Consider the following 16,630-nt stretch of genomic DNA (forward strand, 5'->3'; position numbering starts at 1 on the left):
AAAGCATCTTATTAGCGTTCTAAAAATTAAAAAAAAAAATCTGAATTCTAAAATACTGATGGCCCTTACAGTTTCCAATAAAGGACTACAAACCCAAAAATGGCTTTTTATTAAAATGGTCCTGTCAGCCTCCACTGAAATACACAATTTTTCCTGAAAATAGTCTTATAATTTGAACTAATTTCTCTTTTCTAAAAACTTACCACTATTAAAAATATTCTACTTCAAATATCTGTAAACCTATAACTGCATTATTAGAACATTTTAAAAAATTTATTTATTTGAGAAAGAGAGAACGACCACACAAGCAATGAGGGGGCAGGTGCAGAGAGAGAGAGGGAGAGAGAATCTCAGGCAGACTCCTGCCGAGCGTGGAGCCCAAGATAGGCTCCATCTCACAACCTGAGCCGGAACCAAGAATTGGATACTCAACGGACTGTGTCACCCAACCACCCCAGTGAGAACATTTTATACCACTCCAACATTACTTTAAACCAACCTCTCTCTGAAAGCAGCATTAAAATCAGAAGGGTGGTATCATCTCTGGCAGGAGGGTGGTATCAGAATGGGTTAAAGACAGTAAAATTAAAAAAGCAGACCTCTGTCAATATGCTTTTTCTATGTTAAAAAAAAAAAGACAAACGGCATAAGATTTTTTTAATGTATCAAAGAGGAACACAGATTTTAAAAGTGAACAAGTAACCAATTCAAATCATTAAAAGAATCAAAATCAAAATGAAGTCGCATAGTCCAAGTAGTTATCAAGGAATAGAACACAAAATAAAAGTCAAGAAATAGAACATCCACAACTAAGGAAAATTATATATTTTTGCCCAGTTACGTATCATTTCTATTATAATATATGACTAAATGACAAATGATAACAAAGCCTACAAAACTCAAAGGTCTCTATTATGGAAAGAAAACTGAAAAACCAGATTAAAGCAAGAACTAAGACATAAGACTACTAAAAACCTATAATTAATTACAATGCAGGGTAATTTAGAAGATTTTATATGAAAAATAGGGACAGAATCAACATTTTAATAAACATAAATACAGTACTATATTTTAAACCATTGTATCTACATAAAACAAAATCGGTAAAAATTTTTTTTTAACTCTACACCAATCCTCCCTCCCTCCCCCACTCTCACACAACTAACAAATGCTAGAAACAATGCAACCAAACAGGAACCTTATTTCACAACCAGGAGACATGAAAGCAGTGAAAACCTCTTTTAATAAATGTGTGGGATACAGAAGAACCCCAAATTATTTCTGTCTAAAGGAAGCTCTCACAAAGTTATACTCAAAAAAAAAAAAAAAAAAAAAAGACCAAAAAATAAAACACTCCTTAAAGCAACATTAGTAGCAAAACTGGGTGTTGCTATATCCTAGAGAAGAAGGATGAGGCTCTCTTTACCACTATTATTTACTAAATTGAGTTTTTACTATCCATGAAACACATACAGCCCTCAGAAATAGTATATATGAGAACATCACTGATACGTAGAATTCTACATTAATTAAAACTAAAAATTAAAAACTTCAGGGTAAATTAGGATATAAAAAGTCCATGTCATATATAAGAATTTAAATATGAGAATATCAAGGATAAAGAGCAAGCCAGGAGGACACCAAGTAAGTAAGAATAACCAACTCTCTACTACGAGATTTACTAAAAAAGAACTGTAAAGCTATAAAGTCAGTTAACTAAAAATAGGAAATTAAAGAAAGTCAATGTTGAAAATTAAAAAATCTAAGAATTTAATCCATTAAGAATACTTTTTAAAAGCCCTTATTTTTTAATGGGAGCTGGGAGTGGGACTAACAGGACCTTCAGGTGCTAGAAAACAAAGACCGTGGGAAAAGAATTCTACTCAGTGATGAAGACTGCACAAAATGCAGCATATATGCCAGTCAGTAGGTTTTAAGGATAGTCCTCGGTTAATTACGTAACAGATCCAGATTCAAGGCATCGCTTTGAACTAGGTCATTCACATAATTCCTACTGCTTAAGACAGATAGAGGTATGTGTTCATGCTACTGGAATTCAGTATCTTATAGGGATAACTTCAAATTTAAATTATGAAAGTATTAATAATGCTACACAGGTATCAAAACCCAATTTTACATTCTTTATACCATGCAATGTATTCTGACAGGGTGATCTTAGTTTCCTTACAGATTAGTTAACTATCCTGATTTAAGGAGCTTCCACAGTTGAGTACAGCATAGTCAGACAATGTTCGTAAGTATCCAGAGGTCTCTGAGTTTATAATCAAGTGGGAGAGAGAGTATCACATAAGAACAATTTAAGAAAGCTTACTAAGAAGCAATTAAGTCCAAGTTGTAAATATAAACTGATATTAAATATATACCAATCAATATACAGAAACATTCAAAAGGAAGTTATTTTTCAAGATACATACTTCTTTTTTTTTTTTAAGATTTTATTTATTTATTTGACAGAGACAGACAGCCAGCGACAGAGGGAACACAAGCAGGGGGAGTGGGAGAGGAAGAGGCAGGCTCCTAGCAGAGGAGCCTGATGTGGGGCTCGATCCCAAGACTCCGGGATCACGCCCTGAGCCGAAGGCAGACACTTAACGACTGAGCCACCCAGGTGCCCCTCAAGATACATACTTCTAAGAAGTTTTATAGGTATTTATCTCAATCAGGTTGCCATCACTGAAAATACTTTGCAACTCCTATTTTGCTTCCAAACCAGTTTACAAACCACACACAAGGAAATCTGCTTCATTACTTTGAACTCATTTTGGACCCCAACTAGTACTGCCCAGACAAATCATTTAACCAGACCTGCAAAATAGTTCTTGGTTGCTCCCCAAAATCAAATCCACCCTAAAAGAATGAAGATTTTCCCCTACGGAAATTCCAAAGAGTATCTCACACTCTGGAAGCAACTCCTAAATAATTCTTCAGATGTTTTAAAAAGAGGAAGGACACTTCCACTTTCAGAAAAGGTGGAGTAACAGTGGTAAGATGTACCTTTGCAACTAAAAAACTGGATGAAATATATAAACAACAGGGGCGCCTGGGTGGCTCAGTTGTTAAGCGTCTGACTTCAGCTCAGGGCGTGATCCTGGCGTTCTGGGATCGAGCCCCACATCAGGCTCCTACACTGGGAGCCTGCTTCTTCTTCTCCCCTCCCCCTGCTTGTGTTCCCTCTCTCGCTGGCTGTCTCTCTCTGTGTCAAATAAATAAAATCTTAAAAAAAAAAAAAAGAAAAAACATATAAACAACAGTTTTCAAAACACGACATCAGGCGAGGAAGTACAGTGATCCCTAAGAGATGGTCAACAAACAAGGTGAGCCCTTGCAATTGCCCTAGCTTGCTGCCTAGGGAAAGATTCCAGGGCACCAAGCAGGGAGGAGAAACCCAGGTAGAACTTAGAGACCTCCCTTAATTGAGGAGATGCAGCTGAGATTCTGGGAAAGACAAGGCAGTGAGGGTTTGCAGCGTACAGTACTGGAGAGGAAAGAGCTACACAGAGGAAGGACTCCAGAGAGGCGGACCTCCCTAGTATTCAGCTGAGTAGTAACTAAGTAATTAGGGAAAACACAGCTAACATCATACTTAATGGTATAATGCTTTCCCACTAAGACTGGGAAAAAAAGCAAGGAAGCCCATTCATACTTCTATTCAGCCTGGTACTTGAGGTCCCAGCCAGCACAATAAGGCAAGAATTAGAACTCGAAGGTTAGAAAGTAAAACTGACTTTCTTTGTAAACGATATAGTTGTACAGGTAAAAACAACAACAACAACAGAACCAACAAAAATGCCACTAAAAATGATGAAATTAGCAAAGTTTATTTGTTCAGTTCATTCAATCATATTGATGAAAACAAACTGTGTCCAAACGAAAGAGAGCTTTAATGAAGAAAGGCTTTCAGGAAGAAAAGCTTAGAGAACGCTTTCTGAGAGTTAAGAAGCAATATGGTTTGGAAGCCCAAAACTGGGAGAATATTTTACATAAGGAATAGCCTTTCATAAAGTATGAGGACAAAAGGGAGAAAATCATACAGAAAACAGAGAAAAGACTGTATGGGAGAAGGCAAAGATTCAAAAGTAGAGAGTGACAGTTGACGGATGAAAGCAGTAAAGGAGGTGGGCTCAGACACGGGTGTCTGGATTTCATAGAACAAGAACGCACAGGTTGATAAGAAAATAACACGTAGGAAATGTTTTCTGGGGAGAAACTAGGAACAGAACAACTGACAGGAAGCTATTTTAATAATCTGGCCATAGCCTGAGGATGACTTAGAATCAGGATGGTGGCATGGAAACAAAAAGGGAGAGACTCAAGGTCCAAAGCCACAGAGAAAGGAGCTAAAGAATATGACAACAGTCCAAGATTCAATGTTTCAGGATTTTGAGATTCAGGAATTGGGAGGGTGGGTTACCAGTGATGCACCCAATAGGGTCAACAACTTTTAAGGGAGGGGAAGCAGAGGCCCCTCTCCAGAGTGACCTGCCTTAAAAGCACCCTGAATGACAATTCCCAAGTCTTCGGGAGGTTAAAGGAACACAAGAGAAAATGACATTAAATACGCATTTTTAAGTACAGTAAATAGAAGTCTAGCAAGCATCCGCTTCCAAAGCAAACACAAAACATCAGTGTTGAGCCGGGGCTCTGGCAGGTTCAGGAAGCGTAGGGCGGTGTCACAATGTGCTGAGGCCGACTCACAAGCTGTGTGTGGGGCACAGGGTCCCCTTTTTAAAGTTTTCAAACCAGCTCTTACTGGCTTGAAATGTGATGCGTTTTGCATTTTCACTCTATTGTTTTGTTTTTGTTATTTCTACAAAGAGCCTTTTCACTAATTCTCTTGGAGTTTTAAAAGTAATGTTTTCCCCTCTGGGTCTGTGTTTCAGGAACGGGAATGTGAGGGCATAGAAAGACCTCCTCCACAGACCCACCTGCGTGGCTTAGGTGAGAATCAGTAGTGTGTCCACTTGTTTAAGGGGCTAGAGCCAAACTGCAAAATACAAACATCATACATTTTTAAATACTCTGGTATAAAAATATAGAACTTTTATAGTGAAAAGGTTGACAAAAGAGTAGTTAGGAAGAGATTTATTTTAAAATCTGTTGGTACATCTAAGGGTAGAGATTCTTTACTCAGAAGTTCCACAGAGAGAGAGATACACATCGGGGTAAAAGATCTCCTCATGAAGAGGATACCACTGAGCATGATACACCGTCTACAAGACTTTCACAGGAGGAAAAATATCTAGCTCCTTGGAGGGCCTCAGTTTTCATCTTTTTACTTTCTATCTCCTTCCTCCCACATCAGAACCCAGCAGATGCTCGAAACATTTCTCTTGATATACTGACCTGGGCCTAAAATTGGAAGATTGATCCACTTCCACTTTTTGAGGTTCTCAGTATTGTTTTTAAAATAAGGACATGCTAAAACAGCATTATAAAAATTGTGGTATATTTTAAATATACACATTTAATAAATTAACACTTTTAGGGAAAGAATACAATATAACCTGTCCTATTCAATAGGTAAAGGATTAATAAGCATGTTATTAATAAACATGTTCATTTGTCATAAACTACACAGTGTGATCAGGTAATTAGAACAAGTTCAAAGTTATAATCAATATTTTCTTTCCATTCTGTGAATTTATCTCTTAGAATGTCTACACCTATTATGTGCAAATCATTCTGTTGGGTGCCAGTGCAGCATAAACTTGTTTTGAGCTCAAGGTACCAAGAAAGAACCCCGACTTCTCCCTTTTCTCTAGTTGAGGAACTACAAGGAACTTCTAAGGATTATCACTCCACCCATGCCCTTGAGAGGAATCTGGTGGCCTTGCCCTATGGATTACCTGCGACCTTCATTCAAGCAGTTTCAATTTTTCTTTCTCTCCTGGGTCCTTGCTACACACCTTTAAGCAGATCTTCTATCACACCTTAACTTGCTGTCTTCTCCACCTTGCCCTGCTTTCATTGTCTCCTTCTCTTCTTTTCCAAACGTCTTTTTAAAAAGGATTTATTTTTTTTATTATTTTAGAGAGAAAAGGAGAGCAGGGTGAAGGGCAGAGGGAGAGGGAGAGAGAGAGAGAATCTCAAGCAGACATCCCACTGAGCCCAACACAGGGCTGGATCCCACGACCCTGAGATCATGACCTGAGCCAAAATCAAGAGTTGGACGCTCAACCAACTGAGCCACCCAGGTGCCCCTTTCCAAACATCTTGAAATAAACTACACTCACTGCTATCATTCTCCCTACCATCCATTGTCTCTTTCACCCCTTGCGATCTAGGTTCATAAATGAACGCACAGAATTTATAGCAACTGACAGTGCAATGGGTCAGTTAACATCTTCTGAGTGTCACGAGCACTACCAGAGCTTAGCAGTTCTTTTCATTCTGAAAGTATCAAGCTCTGAACACACAAAGCTGAGAAACACTGGTTAGCCAACAAAGTACAGGCATCCCAAAACTCCAAGTGAAAACAGCTTAGTGATAATGGAAAGAAAGATGGCAAGAGATGAGGGGGGTGGTTGAGGGAAAGGAGGTGCTACTCAAGAGTAACCGGGCTGAGAAAGAGGTATGGAAGTGACAAGAAAGCAAAGAACTGATGAACTAAAGAGGAGTAAAATGAAGGAAAATATGCTAGTTTTCCAGTCAACAACTTTCCTTTCTTCAACTTGGGTCGAGAATCAAATTAAACTAATGCTAGTTCAGTGAACCAACTGGAGATTTATAGATACATAACCACCTTCAAGCTGTAGAAATGTACACGCACCCAGAGGCTCTTCTGGGTGCTCCTTTCCCTGGTTCAACATCTGGAGATGCCTGGAGAGATGGATCTACACTCACCTCAGGGAGTCAAGCAAGAGGTCACTTCCTTTACTCTCTCGGCTCCTACAGATAAGCTCAGTGAGTCACCACTTTCTAGCTCCATCTGATGTCATTTGCATAGCTATAGGTACAGTGACAAGCACCATTCTGGTTTACGACTAATCTTTGAATGCTACTGTTTTTGTTTTTGTTTTTTTAGTATAGTTGACACTGAATGGCACATTATAATGCCTTTATGAATGCAAATATACAGAATCACATCATTATTTCTAAGATCATTTCCAGTACTGAAATGCAACATAATCTAAGAGTCTGAGTCTGACATGTCATAGCCTATAAGTCAGCCGTTGGCCCTGTACCCCCAGACCAGCTTTATGAAGCATATCACTGTGCTAGCCATCCTCTCCCTACGTTACACGTGCTCCTTTGTGACTCTGCACAGGCTGGTCCTGCTGCCTGAAGTGCTCTTTTCTTCCATGACTTACTGGGAGTGTTTCCTATGCTGGAAAGGCTTTCTTGACCTCCACTTGTATTGATGATTTTCCTTCCCCCCCGCCCCCCGCCCCCGTCCCAGTCCTTGCAATGTCTATCACAGCTTTGATTACACCAAATGGCACTCATGTGTGTCCAAGTCTGCCTCACCCACATGGCTGTGCAATCCTTGGGAACAAAGATCTCTTCTCATCCCATTCTTGTCCTAGCTTCTTTTTCTTTCCTTTCCTTTTCCTTTCTCTTCTTTCTTTCAAGATCTATTTATTTTGAGAGAGAGAGAGAGAGAGAGAGAGAGAGGGAGAGAGGGCACACCCAAGCAGGGGGCCAGGCAGAGGGAGAGGGAGAGAAGCAGACTCCCCCCTGAGCACAGAGGTGCACCCCTCCCCGCTCCCCGAAGGACTCAATCCCACATCCCTGAGACCATGACCTGAGCAGAAATCAAGAGCTGGACACCCAATCGACTGAGCCACCCAGGTGCCCCATCTTGTAGTCCAAGCTTCTAATAACATTCAGCACATAGTACACACACAAATGTTCAGTGAAATTGTAGTCATCCTAGTCCCAAACATATAAAAAAGATTTTATTTTTATTTCTTTATTTTTTTGAAAGATTTTTTTTTTTTAAGTCATCTCTGCACCCAACGTGGGACTCAAACTCACCACCCGGAGAGCAACAGTCACATGTTCCACCAACTGAGCTAGGCAGGTGCCCCATAAGATTTAAAAAGGAATAACCACTCTGATCATTTCTACTAATAAGGATTAAAAGGATACTCACTAAACTCTAAAATAAGTAAGATTTTCAGACAAATTAAAAAGTTTAAGAACAATATTCTTTCTGTAATCTTCAAATGTTTACCAATTTCAACTAGAAATTTAAAAAAAAAAGAACTTGGAGACAATTTAAAAAGGAAAGCACCTCCCTGTCCCCATATATTTATTTAAACTGTTAGAATGACTACTTTTTTTTTAATGGCTACTTTTTTTAAATTCAATTTTTAGTTCTCTTTCCTAACCTCATTTGAAAATATTTATGAGGACCTACTATGCACAACTTATAGTGCTAGATACTGGTTATACCAACATGAACAAATCAGACAAGGTATTTTTATTCACGTAGCTATGTTCTAGCAAAGAAACTACACAAATTAAATTATTACTTAATTACAATTCTGTTAAGTGTTCTGAGTGTTTAAAAGGAGCACATCTAAGAGCGCCTGGCTATCTCAGTTGGTTAAGCATGTGACTCTTGATTTCAGGATTGTGAGTTTGAGCCCCATGTTGGGTATAGAAGTTACTTAAAAATAAACCTTAAAAAAATAAAAAAGAAGTACATCTAATCTGGGGTGGGGATGATTAGGAAGTCACTAAAGAAGTGACATATAAACTGAGCTTGGGGGATTGAAGAGGCATCAACTAAGGTCAGGTAGGTGGACTTCCAGAACTTGAGTGAAGAGAAATATGCATTTCAGGAACCAGAAGAGGGTCAGTGTGGTGAGAGTTCAGGCAGCAAATGGGAGAGTGACAGGAAATGAGGCAGGGCCTTCACTGGGTAGTCAGTGAACATGAGAGACCAGTTATTTCTTTTTGTGAAGTTTATATTCCGAAAGGCAGATCCAAGGCTTTTGGGACTCATTAACAGTTTTAAATAGGGGACAAATATGATCAGATTTACACTTATTTTTTGAGTAATTACATTTCGGGTATAACATATACAGAACAGATACATAGTTTTAAAAGATTATTCTTGTTGCAGCTTCAACAATTCTCTGAGGCACAGAATTCCCTACTTACAAAAGAGAAAACTGAGGTTCTGCAAAGCTAAGTAACTTATTTGAGGTTATTTATTCAGTAAACATTTGAGTGCGTACAATACGGCAAGCACAGTACAGTGTGTGCTTAGGGAAGCAGAGATGAATCCAAGAGTCTTCTGCTAAAGAAAAGTTCGATCTAGTGAGACAGACCTAGAAACATGATATAGTGTAGTCCATGCTAGAAATGAGTAAGATATAATGGAGCAGAGAAAAATTAAATCTTCCTAGGAAGAATTAATCATTTTGTCTCCGTGTTAAAGGGGCATTTTTTTTCATACTACTATAGTTTTGAATTCTCATTCATTCCTGTGCTTGGAATACGATACGTACACAAGCAAATGTCTGCACCACAAAGCAACCCAGGACTTTTAACTCCTGGTGCAGAGCCTTTCCAAAACCAGCTGCACTCCTAACTTTGGAAAAGTATGCATTAATTCCAAGGAGCTCTTTTGAAGCTGCTCTCTGAGCCAGTTTAAAAACCACAAAAGAAAATAAGTCTCATTAAATTAAAGCCAAACCTCATTTCTGACCCAGCCTGAAAACCCATAATAATATCTAAACAGTTTTTATTTCTTAAATCTTCATTCAACTTTTTAACCATCACCAATGGGCACTAACAAACTTTAAGTAACCCCTAAGCCCCCAACATGGGGCTCAACATCAGGACCCCAAGATCAAGAGTCACATGCTCTACAGATTGAACCAGCCAGGTGCCCTTTAACAGTTATTTTAATTTTTTTTAAAGATTTTATTTTTTAAGTACTCTCTACACTCAAAATGGGGCTTGAATTTACAACCCTGAGATCAAGAGTCGCATGCTCCACTGACTGAGCCAGCCAGGCACCCAACAGTTATTTTCTTGATATCTTTTTTTTTTTTTTTTTTTAACTCGGGGCTTGAACTCATGAATCTGAGATCAAGACTCGAATGCTTAACCAACTGAGCCAGCCAACCAGGCACCCCCCAACAGTTATTTTTTTAAAGCAAATCTTCATTCAGAAAAAATGTTCCTATGAAGACAATCAAGAAAACATCCCATATACTCTTTCATAAGCCATGATCTCTGTCCTGAGAGGACTTCTATTTTAGTTTCTATTTGGAAAGATAAAATATTGAGCATAGAATAAAACAAGATATAAGGTAGCATTTGTTCATTTATTTAAAATATTGATAGACTGCCCACTACAGGCCAGGACAGGAGCTGTAAGGGATGCAAAGATGAGGAGGACAAAAGCCTGCCTTCGAGGAACTCACAGTCTTATGAGGAGCCAACCATACACAACTCAGGACAATAAGAGCTGTAATTCAGCAGATTCACACAGATGAGAACACAGAGGCTGTGCAGAGCTGCCATCAGTTCTAATTCATCAGGCACTTATTTCCATCGGTCAGTGCCCATGCCTTGTTAAATATCAGTTATTAAAATACTTTAACTCTACCCCAGAGAATAATGCAAACTGGTAAATATTCTAAGTAATTACTATATGGAAAAACACCCACACACACAAAAATTAGGTTAAAGGGTCAGAGGAAATGGTGAGAAGTGAAGTTTAGGGATACCTTGGGATTCCCAAGTAAGGAAGGTTAGCATATTTGGATGAGGAGCTGGTTGTAGATAAGGGGAATACAGTTATCAAAAGGCTAGTTGCTGGAATTACCTAGGTATACCTAGGTACAGCTCTCCAACTATGTTGAGGACGTGGTTTAGAGCTCTGTTGTCCAACATGGTAGCCATTAGCCAGAGGTGGCTACTGAGCACTTAAAAAATGGTTAGTCTGAATTGAGATGAAGTGAAAAATACATGCCAGATTTCAAAGACCTAAGATGGAAAAAAATGTAAAACTTCTCAATAATTTTTTTACAGATTACACGTTTACATAAAATATTTTGGATATATTGAAGTAAATAAGATTTTATGAAAATCTATTTCACCCTTTCTACTTTTTAAATGTGGGTACTAGAGTATTTACGATTACATATGTGGCTCACATTTGTGGCTTGCATTCTAATTCTATTGGACAGTGCTAGCCCAAAGTGCCTGAAATAACAAGCTAACAGAAGTTAAGCCCTCTAGGCAATGCAACACCACCGAAGGTTTTCAACCTTAAGTGTCTGTGGTAGATTTGGGGAGGGGGCAGGAAACATAAACAAGCACTGTTTCAGGAAGATTAGTGCGGGGGCAATCTGTAGGGTCAAGACACTGGAGGCAGTTGTCAATGTCAAAAGGCTGGCAAATGTCAAAGGGTAAGCAGGCTCAGCCGGAAAGTAGACAAGGTCTTTAGACGCTGCAGGCTGGGTGGAGAGAGGAAGAAGAAATCAAGAGCAGGGGTTGGTGAACGAAGAGTAACAGCTGCAAGCGCTGGCCCCAGCACGGATAACCAAGGTGCACAGCTCAGTGGACTTAGCAAGCTCTGCCAGTCTAGGTTAGATCTAGTATGGCTCAGTGGTAAGGGCTCCCAGGCAGAGGTACAATTCAGAAGAACACGATCAGTGTCTCTTCGGCAATTTCAGATCTCTGTGTGGCAGGACTTCCAGCAGTGAGATCAAGTCCCAGAGAAGGTAGGATGTAGAAGGCAAGGCTACCAGAAATGACAAGAAAGTAATAAATTATAAAGCAAAATCCGGACTCACAACACAGCCAACAAATATTTACTGGGAGTTTATTGTACGCCTGATACTTGGCTCGGCTCTGGAGACATGGGAAACAAAACAGACATGGTCCTGAATCACAAATTGTGGTGAGAGCTATGAAAAAGGAACAGGAGCTCTGAAAGACCTGACTGAGGGTGGATGGGGGGTGGTGGGAGGTCATAAAGGAAAGAGTCTCTGAAGAAGTGACAATTTAATCTGAACCCTGAAGTCAGGTGGGTTAAGATTAGGGAGGAAGCAGGGGAAGAACAGTCCGAACCAGGAGAGTGGTATGTACAAAAACCTTAAGCCTGCAAAAGGCTTGGGTAATTCAAGGCATTGAAAGAAGGACTGATGGGCACCTGGGTGGCTAGGTCGGTTAAGCGTCTGCCTTTGGCTCAGGTCATGATCCCAGGGTCCTAGGATTGAGCCCCACATCCCCACATTGGGCTCTCTGCTTAGCAGGGAGCCTGCTTCTCCCTCCCCCTCTGCCTGCTGCCCCCCCCTCTATTTATGCTCTCTGTCAAATAAATAAATGAAATCTTAAAAAGGAGGGGAAAAAAAAAAGAAAGAAAGAAAGACTGAATAATTGGGACATCCGAAAGGGGGGTGGACCAAAAAAGAAATGAGGGAAGGTTGGAGAGCAGGCAGAGGCCAGATCTTACAGAGCCTCAAAGGATGAAAAACAAAAACCCAAAAGAGCCTCAGCGCAATGGGAAGCCATAAGGGGTTTTGACCAGAGAAGTCGTCCAATCCCGATGGCGTTCTAAGTACTCCAATTACCTATGCTCCGCTCAGACTACTGAATGGGAGCCAGCTCGGCAGCAAAGGGGCAGGAGCCAATATTTGTAGCTGAGTAGCAGGATTCCAGGTCTGGGATAAGAGAGTTTATTATAAGGCCCTCCAAGTGTTCCAGGGTTGCAAGCAGGGAGGAGGATGGCAACACCAAAACGTAGAGAAAAATCTGATGGAAGAGCTGGTTTAGGAGGCAAAGTTAAACAAAACTTTAAACATACTGAGTATGCCAGCAGGTAAATATTGACGTTGTTCTGGAGTATAGAAGAGAGGTCAGACATGGATATGTTAGGCTAGCAGATAAAAACGTGATAGTTTTAAGTGCCAAAAGTAAATAACACTTTCCAGGAGGAGACAGAGAAAAATAAAACAACAACAACAAAAGGAGCGTAAGTCTGACCCTTGGTGTTTGTTTATCTCTGGGATAGAAGTCGGGAGGAAAGGGAATCAAAAGGAATATAGTATGAGGAAGTTTTCGGGGGGGGGGGGGGATGATGGAACCACTCTGTATCCTGATAGTGGTGGTGGTTACATGAATCTATACACGTGTTAACATTCGTAGAACTGTACACTAAAAGCTAATGTAACTGTTATTTTTTAAAGGGGTGGAAGTAGTCAGAAGGACTGACTGTTGCAGGGAGACATAACAGGATAAATCCTGAAAAGATGCTTTGGGAATTTTCACCATTAGGTAACTGGCAACCTTGGAAAAAGCCTCAGTGAGTGGTAAGGTCGGAAGCCAAGCTGCAAAGGTTCAAAGAATAACTAGAGCAGTGAAGGAAAGCAGTCAGTACAGCCTCCTCTTTTAGAACTCCGGAGGTGAAAGGAAGAACAGAATGGCACATAGCTCAAACAGATAAGGGGAACTGGGAGATCTAGCAAACTGGCAGAGCCAACCTTCCACACCACGAGTGGTTCCATTCCAGTATTCTTTTAGAGCATGCATTTTGCACATGCACTACTGACTTTCTTATTGTCCCATTAAACTAAAACTGCTAAAACAAACCTGAAGTCATTACATTTTTAACTCTGCTCCTTAGCTAACATTCACTGTGTTCCTATTATGTGCCAAGCACTGTCCTAGATACAAAAGTGAGTAACGCCTGATCCCTGGAAGAGCACACAGGATTTACCACAGCAACAAGGTACTGAAGTAGAGATTTGCACAAAGGGCTCTGAAAGTCTTGACCCCCTGAATCAAATGCATTTTTATTTATCTTTATAAAAATCAAACAGGTAAGAAGTGAAAACAAAGCTGGAATTTAATTTTGTAAAAATGTTCTTAATTCCTAAAAACTAAGAATGAGTTTAATATTAACTTCCTAAGTTAGGTATGGGCAGCCTCATCGTCAGTGGCACTTCTCATTTCTTTTCCTGTCTACTTTTCAATGTCCTTTCTGCCTTTCTTCCTCTGGGTAAGTTAGGAGGCAAAATGGGATAAGCACAGGCTTTGAAACCAGGCTGACTTGAGACTAAATCTATCCCTTCAAGTTGCTAGCTGTGCGGCTCTTGGAGGGTCTTTTTTCCTAGCCACAAAACAGTAATGACACCTACATGACAGGCTTGAGGTAAGGACTAGAAAAAAAATACGGAGAGTCTGGCATATTAGAAGAATGCAATAAATGTTAGTTAACATTTTTACTATCATTTGAACAAATGGTAGTGTTCTGACTTAAAATACTTTTAAGTGCTTCTATTTGAATGAAGAAACAAATTATTTTTTCAAGGGCATGGCATTTATATACCACCTTAGAAATGCAGCTTGATCTTTTCTTCTTAAGTCCTATCAGAAACTATTCTGCTCAAATAATGATGTTTGGGACAAGCACCTAAAAACGGCCAGGAACGAAGCAAATATAAAGGCAGCGATATTATCGTTGCTATGCCACAAGTAGGACAAGCCAGTCTGATCTGTGTTCTGGATCCCTTAGCGTAGGGACCTACTACATTCATATCCCTCCCACGACCTACCTACAGTGATACTGCACGCCGTAGAGGTGCAAGACAACGTGCTAAAAGTTCTGCTTTTAAAGAGGCATTTACATAACACTACTAAAACAATAAATACAGTTTCAAAGCCAAGATCACTGATGCCTCTCCAAATCAACAGGAAGCTACCGTCCACTGAAATTCCCCACAACAATGAAGAAAATAGCCTCTATTCTTAAACTTTCACAAAATGCTAGGACGCAAGATTTTTATACACTTTATTTCTGTACGCTTAACTCCTGGGAGTGGGGAGGAAGGCGACCAATAACGTTTTATTCACTATGGGGAAACATCTCTGGCCAATTTTGTTGCATAATTTTGCTTATATTGTAATACAAATGACCACTTTGAAATTCGTCTTACTCCTCGCACAATTTCTAGCATAGACGCTAAAGAGTAATAAAACAGCCAAAAGATACATGAGAAAGCAAGGAACCTTAAAAGACTGAGACCGATACACTGTGCCTAAAGAATTGAGGATGGGCTGGTCCTTACTTAAGACACCTAACAAGAAGCTACGGTTACTGGGTGTCCTCAGCCACTGTAGAGTATTTAGTCCCCCGAGGATTAACAAACCCGCTAGTTTGAACCTAAGGGGCGCCGGCTCAGGGGGAGACAGAAAACACTCCTCGTGCCGTGTCGTGCCATTTCCTCGCGGAAAGCCTGAATCGCCTCTCGACGGTGGCCACGCCGCAGGGCTCTGGGGTGAGGGGTGCGACACTCCCCCACCCCCCCCTCCCGGCCTGGATTAAGCAGGGGTACGCGTTCACGCTGTCACGCAGGTCCCGCGCAGGCAGGGACCGGGAGGCTCGGAGGCCTGACACCTCCTCTGTTCCACCCCTCCCCCGCCCCGCCAGGCAGGGGGCCCGACGCGCCTCCGCGGGCCCCCGCTCTCCGCAGCGACAGGGAGCGCCTCCCCACCCCGGAGGCCCCCAGCGACGGGAAGCGAACCCGACTCGACCAGCCCACCCGGAAGCCCTCCCCCAGCTCACACCTGCTGGCGCGTGACGCCCGGAGCTGCGCGCGCCCGCCCGCCTGCCCCGGCCCTGCCATTCGGGGCGCCCCTTCCCTGCGCGCGGGACGTCACCCGCGTCCCTCCCCGCCCGGGGGTCAAACCCACCACACGCCCGCCCCCACGGAGCGCGAGCTCAACGCCGCCGCCCCCGCCGGGGCCCGCGCGCTCCCGCCCCCCCTCCGGCCCTGTCCCAGCCGCGCGCGCTCACTCGCGAGGACACGCACACGCTGCGCCTCAGCTTGACAGGCCGGCCCGCGCCGCGCGCTCCCGCGGGCGTCCTCGCCCACCCGGCTGCCCAGCTCTGACTGGGCGGTGCGCGGGGGAGGGGAAGGGCGGCAGTGGCCGTCGGTCCTCACTCACCGCCGAGCCGCGCCGGCTCCGAGTGCGCGGCGTTCCGCTGTGAGGCGATGCGCTGCGATGTGCGCGGTCCCCGCTTCTCCGCAGGCTATGGAGGCGACGTAGTAGGGGGACTGAAGGGGCGCGGGGGGTCACTCCCTCCCGCTTCACCTCCCAGAAACACGGGGACCCCAGAAACTAAAAACAAAATAAACAAACTTTCCCCTCCGCCTCCCTCCCCCAAAACCACAACACAAACACTCGGGGGCCCGCCCAGAGCCCCACTCCATTGGCCGCAGGGAGGATGCTTCCGGCTCTCACTGGCTGACTTTTGTGCCCATCAAGCTGCGGTTCCGCCCCTCCAATTCCTCGCCGCTGCTGTCGCCCCTCATTGGTCAAGTGCTTCCCGTTTGACGAGCTAGGATTGGCTGAGCTGCCTGCGCCAATCATTCGGGGACACACCCCCTCAGCATCCCAGAGGCCGCTTCCTTGGTCGCGGACACGGAGAGGCGAAGGGGAAACTAGAGCATGATGGCGGCCGAGCTCACTTGGCGCAACCATCGTCTTTTTTCTTTTTTTAGCTCATTGATGTCTCGCCCTCGCGCTGTTTCCCCTGAGCTCTTCTCTCCATCCAGTGTTGCCTAATAACGGACTCTATACGCGCCGGCTCCTTGATTTATCCCCTTCAAAGTGCTGAGTGTGGGCTGGCTGTGCG

The 16,630-nt window shown here is 42.4% G+C and overlaps 1 protein-coding gene across 5 annotated transcripts in view; it reads right to left on the reverse strand.

Annotated features, from left to right (window-relative positions):
* Positions 1-16,483, reverse strand: part of TNRC6B (trinucleotide repeat containing adaptor 6B) — a 241,799-nt gene extending 225,316 nt beyond the window's left edge. For 2 of the 5 annotated variants that reach the window (XM_087868691.1, XM_087868685.1), the window contains exon 1: positions 16,237-16,483. In XM_087868691.1, coding sequence (XP_087724817.1) covers positions 16,237-16,307 — 71 coding nt within the window. In that variant the 5' untranslated portion in view covers positions 16,308-16,483. Of the gene's footprint in view, positions 1-15,787; positions 16,189-16,236 lie in introns of those variants that run through there. The other 3 variants (XM_087868687.1, XM_087868688.1, XM_087868689.1) reach the window with 3 other exon arrangements.
* Between the last annotated feature and the right edge of the window lie 147 nt (positions 16,484-16,630).

The sequence above is a fragment of the Ursus americanus genome, chromosome 17 (genome assembly GCF_024610735.1).
Source record: "Ursus americanus isolate L20-20 chromosome 17, mUrsAme1.1.p, whole genome shotgun sequence".
Lineage (NCBI taxonomy): Eukaryota > Metazoa > Chordata > Mammalia > Carnivora > Ursidae > Ursus > Ursus americanus.